We start from the raw sequence: 10,811 nt of genomic DNA, 5'->3' as shown, positions 1-10,811 counted from the left end.
ATTTCGGATACGGATTTCAGTTTTGTTTTTCATTTCCATTTCTGTGAATATTTAAGTTTAGGCAAGTTCTCGTTTCATTTGTCGTAAAAATAATTCCAGCAAGACCTCGTAGATAAAAAAAACCATCACCCACATGGAAAGATCTGCATTTTTCGTTTGATGCATTCAAATTACAGGTCAGACAGTCCCTTACAACTAATGATTCATATATTAGGCCTATAAGTGTGTCGGTGCGACGTTAAAACCAAAAAATAAAATTAATGAATCACTTAATTTTTTTTTTTTTAACAACTAGAGATGACAGCGATTTAGTTCAGAAGTGGTCGGCGGAGTGGACATAACCTCCACACTGACTGAGGAAAACACGGTTTTGTCTGTATTTATTCGATAGTAAGTATAATCTGTGATTAGGTCTAATATTTCACTAAAATGTAGTCTTTAAAACTGAAATAACTACATGTCGGAATAATTTTCAGTACAGTCATCAAATATTCCTTCACAAAAGAAATAGTAGACTAGTATTCGGACAGCTAAATAATTCGTCATTTACAAGTTAAAGCATAGCAGAAGTTCCTTCTAGGACACATCTGTATAAATATATACTGATCATCTTGTAAAAGTTTGGTTGCAATGTCTGTTTTAAATAAGACCGCCTTACATTATTGTCATTCCAGTCATAATCGTTAATGATTGTTGGAAGTATTATGTAGATTCCGACCCCCCCCCCCCCCATTTATACAGGGAGTCAGTGGCGCAGTAGTTAGCAGTTTGTTCTACATAGCTAAAAATTTTCAGCTCAGAGATGATTATATGCTGTTATGGATCTCTGAGCTGAAACGAATCCCATACTGAAACCTAACCAGGAATTTAGTCTAAATAATGAGACCTCGGGTAGACCGATTTTACATTTTGATATTTTACGTTGTGTACCTAGAGGTTTCAACCAGAAACAATCAAAACTGTGGTGGAAACTGTGGTCGATTGAAATTACGATTTATCAGTAGTCACGATTTTTCTTTAGTCCTAACTGTTTACTCGTTGTTTTAAATCATAAATAGTAAATAAAAAACATAAGAACAGGACATATTTATCAAGAATTTCTGTTGTAAAAAATTTAAACCTCTAACGTTTCAATCGTCTTCATGTAATGGCGGTCAGAGGCATCCGCGCAGTCTGGTCAGGATCCACGCTGGTTGCTAACAGTTTCTCTAATTGCAATAGGCTTTGAAAGCGAACAGCATTTGTGCAGTCTGGTAAGAATCCATGCTGTTCGCTAACAGTTTCTCTAATTGCAATAGGCTTTGAAAGCGAACAGCATCCGCGCAGTCTGGTCAGGATCTATGCTGGTCGCAAAGCCGCTATTTTGGTTTTCTCATGGCGTGGCTCATATTGTCATTTTATACATTGATATCACTGACAGTCCTGTTTTTTCAGATACAGATGACATGAAATAACTGCATAGGCATTGCAGCAGGAAGATACAAGTATGTTACGACAGGCAGTAAGATTATTCTTGGAGCAACATAACAGATTGACTTACAGTTGTTTACAAGGAATTATAAGAAGAATACACATGTTAAATATCAGTGAGGCACAAATAAGAAATGGAAATGTGGTAAGAAAGTACAGTCACAATGTCTGTTTAAGGTATGTCCATTCAACAGCTGTTTATTGCAATGACAAAAACAATTTGAAATATGAAAGGAGTGGAAATGTTGGGGAAAAGACTCAAGATGGTGATCAATCAGGTGATATTATTACAGATAAACATAATGATGATGTAGCACTTTATGGTAAAATAGTAAACTACAAAGATAAAAGTGAAATATCTGTTCATAAAAATGAATTAGATTTGAGTAACTTTATAGATGAACTTGACAGTGATGCCAGTAATGATAATCATGATGATTCTTTTAATAATGATGATGAAGCAATAGGAAGAGAGTTAGTACCTTTAAAAGGGCAGGAACTTGTAACTGTAAAAAAGAATCGCAGGAAATCATTAGATTTGAGTAACTTGATAGATAAACTTGACAGTGATGCCAGTAATGATAATCATGATGACTTTTTTGATGATGATGAAACAGTAGGAAGAGAGTTAGTACCATTAAAAGGGCAGGAACTTGAAACTGTAAGAAAGAATCATGGAAAATCATTGGTTACGACAAATATGTATTATAAACCAAAGTCAATCACACAGTCTTTGTTGGAGGAAGAGGAAGAAGCAGCAGATATTGTTACTTCTGAAACAAATTCTGAACTGGCAAGACTTGAAGAGGAATATAATCTCGATCTAGCAGAAAAAGGACAGCTAAAGGTTCCAGGAGTGAAAAAAGTTGAGATACCAGCCCTTACAGATGTAGGACCTATTGTAAACGATTCAGAAGTTCTCCAGAAGCTAGTACAATTAGGAGTAGATCTTTCAGTTGTTCAGAAGAAAGGAATGATTGAAGATGTTTTGAAGATGAATTTTAAGAAGGATGTAGGGCCCTATATCTGGACTTTGAAAGACATTGGTGTGCCAGCAGATAAACTTGGTGAGGTGTTCACAAGATGTCCCTGGATTTTCCAGCAAGATGTAAACAAATTGAGGGTAAGTATGTTCCAAATTTGAGTGCAGAAATTAGATAACAACCTTCCAAGTTAAGTAGTGTTATTTCTAGAGCGACGCAGCGGAGCGCCCCGCCCTGCCCTTTTTAATTGCCCCCACGCTGCCCTTGTAATGTTCCCTCCTGCCTTTGATCTTCTGCTAAATCCCGCCCTTTATCCTGTAGACATGTCTCGCTGATTTTTTGATCAGTAAATTACGTCACGGCGAGTGCACACAGGTAACGAGAATCAATGAGGTGTTATGAGTAATTGATAAAGTATTGATTATGTGTACTGTGAAAAAAGCGCCAATTAATAAATTATCCGTAAGCGGCCAGCAGATTACCGAGCACGTGAAAAGCGCCCTGTAAAATTTCTTCATGCAAGCTGTAAATTAAACCATTGTTAAGTATAATAAGAATATATCTTTGCAGTCTAATCCTACCTTCATTTTTACTAGAAAATCCACAAATTTTAATGAATTTCAAAAGCAAAAATAAGTTAAAGATATCCGTTCACGATTCTAATTACACTCGATGTCGTATGCAAACAACAACAACAACATGCAAAAATACGTTTTTCTTTTTATTTGTTTGTATTCTGTGTTTGGTGGTAGAGTAGATGATTGAATGAATTTATTTCATGCAGTATCTTGATAAGCAATGTTCCCTTTTCCTATGCGAGGGCTCAGGCATGGATGAGACAATGACAGTTCAAGTATTTTTTCTTGAGTTCAGTTGTCCCCAATATCTTTTTTAGCTTTGGTGAAGTCAGTCTTGTGGTGTTTTTGCCACTGACCGTTCCAAGGCGGTGCCCCACTGTGTTCCTTTGTTTGTTCGTTTTGTCCTAATGTGTTGGCTTTGTGTAGAGTCGGTGTAAATTAAGTAACATGAGTAAAAGTACCAGGAGAATACAGTACCGAGAAGACGACAACAGCACATGTGTTCATTGGCGTCAGTCATCGCCATGACCTTCCGGTCAAAAACAGATCAACAACAACAACAACAAATTTTCAATTATTCCTTCAAAAAAGCTAAATATCACTGTTATTTTTTATGATAAGTATCATCATAATTTGAGGAATTATCTCTGGTTTACCTTAGTGAGTCAAGTAAACTGAACAAAAACCACTTTCACAAGTCATTCCAAAAGTGTACCAGTATCCGGATAGTACATTTTGGATACATTTTTTACAAACTTTTATAGCACTTTTCTGTTGATGAAATATTGATGAAAGACCGAATTAATATGACATAAATTTTGATACATATTAGTTTACAGTGGGACCTGAAACTGACTTTTTTATTATGTTGTAACATGATCTTGGCTTCAAGCTTATTAGACACACATAACATATAAAAATCCTCCACTATATATCATAATTATCCATATGAATAAGTTGACATCCTTGGTAACATTTTTTGAGAAAAAAGCTTCAATGAATGGTTTGACAAAAAATATAAAGTAATGTTAAACCTTTTGTAAACTCTGTTACTGGTTTTGGGAACATATCTTTTACCACTTTATTCTGTGATTTAAAAGTATGTGCACAAAAATCATAAGTGTAATAAATACATAACTATAAACATCTAGAAATGAACTACTGCTGCAGTAACTTTCTAGTTTAAAATGGCCCCTTTTTGGCAGCACCCTGCCCCTTTTAGACAGCACCCTGCCATTTTTGAGCTCTAGAAATAACACTATTAAGTCAATAGGGATAACTCCGGAAAACCAATTCTCTGCTATATATAATACATACATGTACATGGTATTAATACAGACAACAAAATAGGGTTTTTGAGCAGTTCTGTTCATTTTAGTTCGTAAATATTGAAAAACAGTGTGTATAATTATAGTGTCATTCCTTTCAAAAGGGCAGCAATTTTGACTTGATGGCACCTTTGCCTTGTACACCAAATTATGTCAGGCACCAGGTAGGAAGGCAACTGATTACCTTTCATTAACTAGCTGGTACTAGCTCTGTACAGCTCCTACTGTGGGTCGAACCTTCAACCTCTCTCCTGGTGTCTAAACCACTTGGTTACAGTATATCGTGTCTTGTTGTAGCTGCATGGAATTCAAAATACAGTTATAGTAAATTTTATATTGGTTACTCTTGTATGTTATTCTTTGATGATACAGGTGCGTATTGATTACCTCCGGTCAAAGAAGTTTACGAAATCTGATATAGAAAACATGATTGACAAAGATCCAAAGTTCTTGTTAATACCTGTGGAAAAGGTTGATGCTAAACTAGGATTTCTACAACAGGAGTTCAGACTGACAGGTTTGTTTGATAGGCTTCTGAAGTACTTCATTGAAATAAAAAAAGATATATAGATGATGTTTGCTTTTGAGATGAAAAAATAGTAATAGTCCTTTATAATACCCTTATGCTGGACACGAATGAGTCTGCCTTTGCGACCAGTGTAGATCATGATCAACCTGCACATCTATGCATTCTGATCATGATCTACACTGTTCGCCATTCAGTCAGTATCTTTTTGCTAAGCACTACTTTTAACAGTTAATGGTACTGCCCAAATTTAAAGATGGACAAGTTCATTATAGAAATTTAGCATGGTAAGGGTTAAAGCTCATCTGTACCTCGGGTGCAGGATGAGCTGTTTAGATGGCGCTGTATCCGTCATCTGTCGTGAATGGTCCTAAGTTAGCTTTTTACTCAAGATGACTTATTTTCATGATGATCAGTGGTTGATGGATCTTCACCAATTTTTGTCGATAGCATTCCTGCATGGACCTCAATCTTTGTTCAAATGGCTCTGATTGACCAATTTCAGGGGTTGACCACCATAACTTAAAAGAGAAAATCCTATTAACAGTTTTTATGCCCCCTTAGGGAGGCATATTAGTTTTCAACTGTCCGTCCGTTTGTTTGTTAGTTCGTTCGTTTGTCACAACGTTGACATTTTGCATGAAGGCACTTTACTCACGAACCACTGCACCCAGGACCTTCACACTTCACATGCTGATAGTACTTATTGAGTACACCACCCCTACTGACTTTGGGGTCACCAGGTCAAAGGTCAAGGTCACAGGGGCCGACGTTAACTTTTTGCATGAAGGCACTTTACTCGCAAACCACTGCACCCAGAACCTTCAAACTTCACATGCTGATAGTACTTACTGAATACACCACCCCTACTGACTTTGGGGTCACCAGGTCAAAAGTCAAGGTCACAGGGGCCAACGTTAACTTCTTGCATGAAGGCACTTTACTCGCGGACCACTTCACCCAGGACCTTCAAACTTCACATGCTGATAGTACATACTGAGTACACCACCCCTACTGACTTTGGGGTCACCAGGTCAAAGGTCAAGGTGCTGCGGGGGCATTTGTCACCATTAGTGACAGCTTTTGTTTCTGATGAACCACTAAATGGGTCATCACTAAACTTTGTCAGTAGCATCCTTGTAAGAATTTGGCTTGGCCTCTTCAGGGGCTGCCAGAACTAAAAGTAAAAAATGTTAAACAATATCTCATGAGTCCTCAACAGAAGTTGTTTGTAGCGTCCTTGTATTAAGGTCCTTGCTGAAACATTGTTCATATGGTTCTGCTTGGCCACTTTTAGGGGCTGATAGATCTAAAAATAGAAAAACCAATAAACAACATCATCTGATGAACCACTTCACCAAACTTGGTCTGTAGCATTCCTGTAAGGTCCTCTGACAGTTGTATTCCAATAATTTTGCTTTGCCCCTGTTTAGGATTGCCAGAGCTGAAAAATAGAAGAAAAAACATTATAAACATCATCTTCTGATGAACCATTATAGATCTTCACCAAATTTGGTTTGTAGTATCTTTGTAAGGTCCTCCCTCAGATTTGTTTAAATCGTTCCGCTTGACTCCTTTAGGGGACGCCAGATTTAAAAATAGAAAAGAACTTCAACTTAATAAAGTGAATATTTAAAAGTGTGAAATAAACAGGAAATTTTAACATGTATGTCCTTTATAGGATGAAGTGAACTTTAAAAAGACCATAATAAAGTTAACAGACATTTAAAGATATATAATAGATTGAACATTAGCTGTGGTTCTTGATGTTTAAAGTGATGAAAGAACTGTGAAGGTAATATCTTTTCAACATCATTCCAGGAAAACAAGTGAGGGAGAAAGTGAGTGGACTGTCGAAGCTGATTATAGCCAAACCAGCAGTAATCAAGGTAAAATACATTGGAGATTGAAGGTTTTTTAATCTTTTCATCTATCTATATGCAATTAAAAGTAGTTTTTAGCTATGATGAACATAGAGAATAGTCTGCCTGGAAACAGATAGTTTAGGGAGATGCAATGTTTATTTTCAAAAAGAAGAAACCCATACTTTTAGGAATTCATAGTTAACCAATTCAACAGGCGTCATCCAGCACAATCATATTATCCTATAATAATACAGCTAGCTTGCAACTCAGTGATTCAATCCAGGAAATATTGTCCACATTAGTGCTTAGGGTCTTTGTTACACCACTGAATTGGGACAAGTTGCCATTTGACCATAGCTTTCAATGGGACTTTTAGACCTATTAAAACAAAACAGGCCTTGTGTGTTCATTTAGTCTATACTATCTGTGGCTGAAAAATACGGTTTTTATGCTCAGAGAGGTCACTGCTTTTATTTAAATGTTTATATGCATTATCATTTCCATACCAGTTGAAAACGGGTGGAGAGGGGGGGGGGTGAAATTAGAGGTTTGCCTGATTGTCGCTTGATATCCATCTGAAAATCTGGAGTATGCAGTAACTTGAAAAGTATTTTAATGAAACTTCATGTGGACATAATTTTCCTATATATTTTCAAATGATTTACAGGAGAGCAAGTTTTACATGAAGAAGTTTCTTGGTTTTACAGACAGGGAGCTGAAGACCATATTCCTTGCATATCCTAAAATCTTTCTCAAAAGTAAGTACTGCATATGCACAAAATGTAATAACTTTTTCTTGTTATGATTTTCTTCAAGTTTTGTTCTTAAGAATTAGCCTTGGGTATTCCTCCACCAACAAAGCTTGAATGTCGACTTTAAAATTATAGTTTTGCATATTATAAGGATGTTTTTATGTCACAGAAGATGAGCTTATTAAAATCGTACTGTCTGTGAGTCCGTGTAAATTCTTGTTTGCATGGGCATTGTTGCATGTTTTCAGAACATATTTACACATTTTAATGACTTTATTGCATATTTTTCCATATTGTAAGAGTATTTTGGCATAGTTCAAGGATATTTTTGTTTACATTGAGGATAATTTCAATATAAATAATTTGATTTATTGTTTGAAGACTACAAATTAGCAAAATATCAGAAAAATGTACAAAAGAATTTCAAAAAGGAAAACTGTAGAAAAAATAGCTATTTCATTGAAAAAATAGAAACATTAGAACTTCAGAAAGTAATTTTACATTTTTATCCAAAAGGGAGACAACTGTACTGAAACTAGTTTTGTATACTTTGTTAGAAGAGAAGTAATGCCTCCTGCTATGCATGTTGATGATGTAAAGACTATTTCTTGACAAAAGTTTGAGAAGAAACAGTAGAAAAGAGATGAGAAAAGGTTGAGTAGCATCAAAATTAAAATGAAATAGGTTGTTTCCTTAGGACTATAAAGTAATTTGGTTGCTTTTATTTTATTGTATTCTTTCATTGTGAAGCCATATTCATCATGAAGTGTGACCTTGAAATGAATATGAGTTAATATGGCACTTGGCTTTCAAGCTGTTTTATATGCATGAGTAAAAGATTTAACAAGATGGGAAATTTGATTACAAAACAACCAATTTTGGCAATCTTTTTTAATTTGCAAGCATAATTAAAATTGCAAGCAGTGGATGAGCTGAATTACATTTAAAGCTCCATATGGTTTTTAAAAGGGATAAAATAGCTGTCTATTTAGATGTTTAATATTAATCATCATTATTTGGTTAGAAAACCACTACTTTCAATATTACACATGAAAGGATTATATAGTTGAGCAGTAAAGGGAGGTAATCATAAACAGTGGGCTTGATAATATTTTCTATTATGTTAATCAATATCTAAACCTTTGGCAAATATAGGAAAAAACAATTATTGAAAATAGGATATAGCAAGAAATAGACATATTTTATATTCATAGCAAAAACATGGCAGCCACATTATAAACAAAAAGTCATTATGAGTCTTACTAGCTCAGCAGTACTATTGAATGTACAATGTATATCTGCCAAAACTTGGTAATTGGTTTTGAGTTGAACATTATAGGAAAGAGTTATTTTTTTTAACATTATATTGAAACCTCTGCAACACTGCCCAGAATGAGATTTTATTGCCATACAAAGTTGGTGCTTTTGAGGTTATTTATTAAAACATTTTTCTCTCTGCTGGGAGTTATTTCTCCTTCAGACCAGTCTTTAACAAAGCTTTTTCTGCGGAACTTAGTAAGAATTGTCTATGACACATACCTGATATGAAATATTTGATACAAAAACATCTGCTGAAAAAATTGAGAAACATGAAGTATGTTTTTTTCACATCAATAGATTTTCCACAAAACATAAAAATATTGACAATAACTTACAGATGTGGATCATACTTCCAACGCCTTCAACTATCTTCATAATGTTATGGAGTTACCGCATGAATTAATTGCCAAGACTCCAATAGCAATGGACACTACACGCTACTTTCTGGAGAATAGGCACCGATTCCTTGTGAAATGTGGACGAGCCCAGTATGATCCAACAAAGCCAAATTACGTGTCGTTACATGCTTTACTTACAGCGAAAGAGGATATTTGGTGTGTGGAAATCGCCAAGGCATCTGTTGCAGAATATAATCAGTTTCTGCGAACGATCTAGAAATAAGATTTAGTTTAAGCAGATCACATGACATTAATTGGAATAGACAGACATTTCAGTTTCAGAAACTTTGACATCTTGATTAGGTGATGGGACTACCAATTTAAATGTCGAAACATGGAATTGATATTTTAGAAATGAATCTTGATACCATTTACGTTTAGGAATCTAGTGTTTGTAGCATGCAGACTTTTCACATACTTAAAACGAATATCCAAAGAGAAATAATTAAAACTGCGATTTTTATCTTGTATTTAGTTTTTTCCTTTACCAATGTTTCAATCGATTGAAGTTGTATGTACTTCTGAAGTTCTAGATCTCTGAACAAAATCGTCGAGGAGTGGCAGTTGTTAGAATAGCAAGCAATTTTATGTTGCATCACAACATATGTTTTTGGTGGGTATTAAAGATACAGTAAAATGCACCATATATGATAACATGATGCTGTAAACAGTTGTTGTGACCTCTGCTTTACTGGCTTAAAATATCCCCTGCCGAAGGCAGAGGGATATTGTTTTGCCGTTGTCTGTCTGGCTATTCGTCTTTGTGTCCATCCTTCTAAAATTGAAAATGCTTACAATTCAAAAAGTATTAATTTCAATGTAGAATCACCAAACATTATAAAATTATTGATTAGCACATAGCCTTTGCTAACATTTAGTATTATCCATCTTGACCCGGTAAAAGCAGAGCTTTTTCCCTTGATTTGTTTGGAAAAAAAAACAAAACGAAAATGCTTATAATTCAAAAAGTGTTTCAGATAGAATCACCAAACCTCACTTGGTTATTAATTATCACGCCAAATTTGCTCACATATTGTATTATCCCCCCTGACCCATAAAAGCAAGAGTATTTAAAAAAAGTAAAAATGCTTATAATGCAAGAAGTAATTTAATTAGAAACACCAAACTTCATAATGACTGAATAGAACATTACCTTTGCTCACATTTAGCATTATCCCCATTGACCCAGTAAAAGGAGTGTTTCCCCTTGATTTTTGTAAAATGTAGGGATTTTTGACTGTATCTAAGTAGCCTATTGATGGATCTTCATGATATTTTACACAAATGTAGATCTGCAGATGTAGGGCTGTGGTGCACACACAGTTTCATCAGGATCACTTCATTTACCAGAGTTATTGCCCTTTAATTATTTTACAATCCATAAATTTCAACATTACAAGTAATCCATTGATGGATCTTCATGACATTTAACTCCAGTATAGATCACTATAGGGTGGTGTGCATGCGTACCTTTCATCAGGATCTCTTCAGTAACTGCTATTGTCCTTTAAATGTTTTTAAATTGGTAAATTCCCACAAAACAAAGTTACCCATTGATGGATTCTTATGAAACTTAATACAAATATAGATC

The 10,811-nt window shown here is 35.0% G+C and overlaps 1 protein-coding gene across 1 annotated transcript; it reads left to right on the top strand.

Moving 5' to 3' along the window:
• The first annotated feature begins 308 nt into the window (after nucleotides 1-308).
• On the top strand, nucleotides 309-9,974 carry LOC123549314 (transcription termination factor 3, mitochondrial-like). The gene is made up of 6 exons (XM_053545493.1): nucleotides 309-390; nucleotides 1,435-2,593; nucleotides 4,732-4,876; nucleotides 6,707-6,774; nucleotides 7,418-7,508; nucleotides 9,160-9,974. Exons 2-6 carry the CDS (start codon nucleotides 1,487-1,489, stop codon nucleotides 9,435-9,437), a joined length of 1,689 nt encoding a protein of 562 aa, XP_053401468.1. The 5' UTR covers nucleotides 309-390; nucleotides 1,435-1,486; the 3' UTR covers nucleotides 9,438-9,974.
• The last annotated feature ends 837 nt before the right edge of the window (nucleotides 9,975-10,811 follow it).

The sequence above is a fragment of the Mercenaria mercenaria genome, chromosome 6, assembly GCF_021730395.1.
Source record: "Mercenaria mercenaria strain notata chromosome 6, MADL_Memer_1, whole genome shotgun sequence".
In the NCBI taxonomy this organism is placed as follows: Eukaryota; Metazoa; Mollusca; class Bivalvia; order Venerida; family Veneridae; genus Mercenaria; species Mercenaria mercenaria.
The sequence above is the reverse complement of the archived record's forward strand: the minus strand, read 5'-3'. Positions and strand labels throughout refer to the sequence as shown.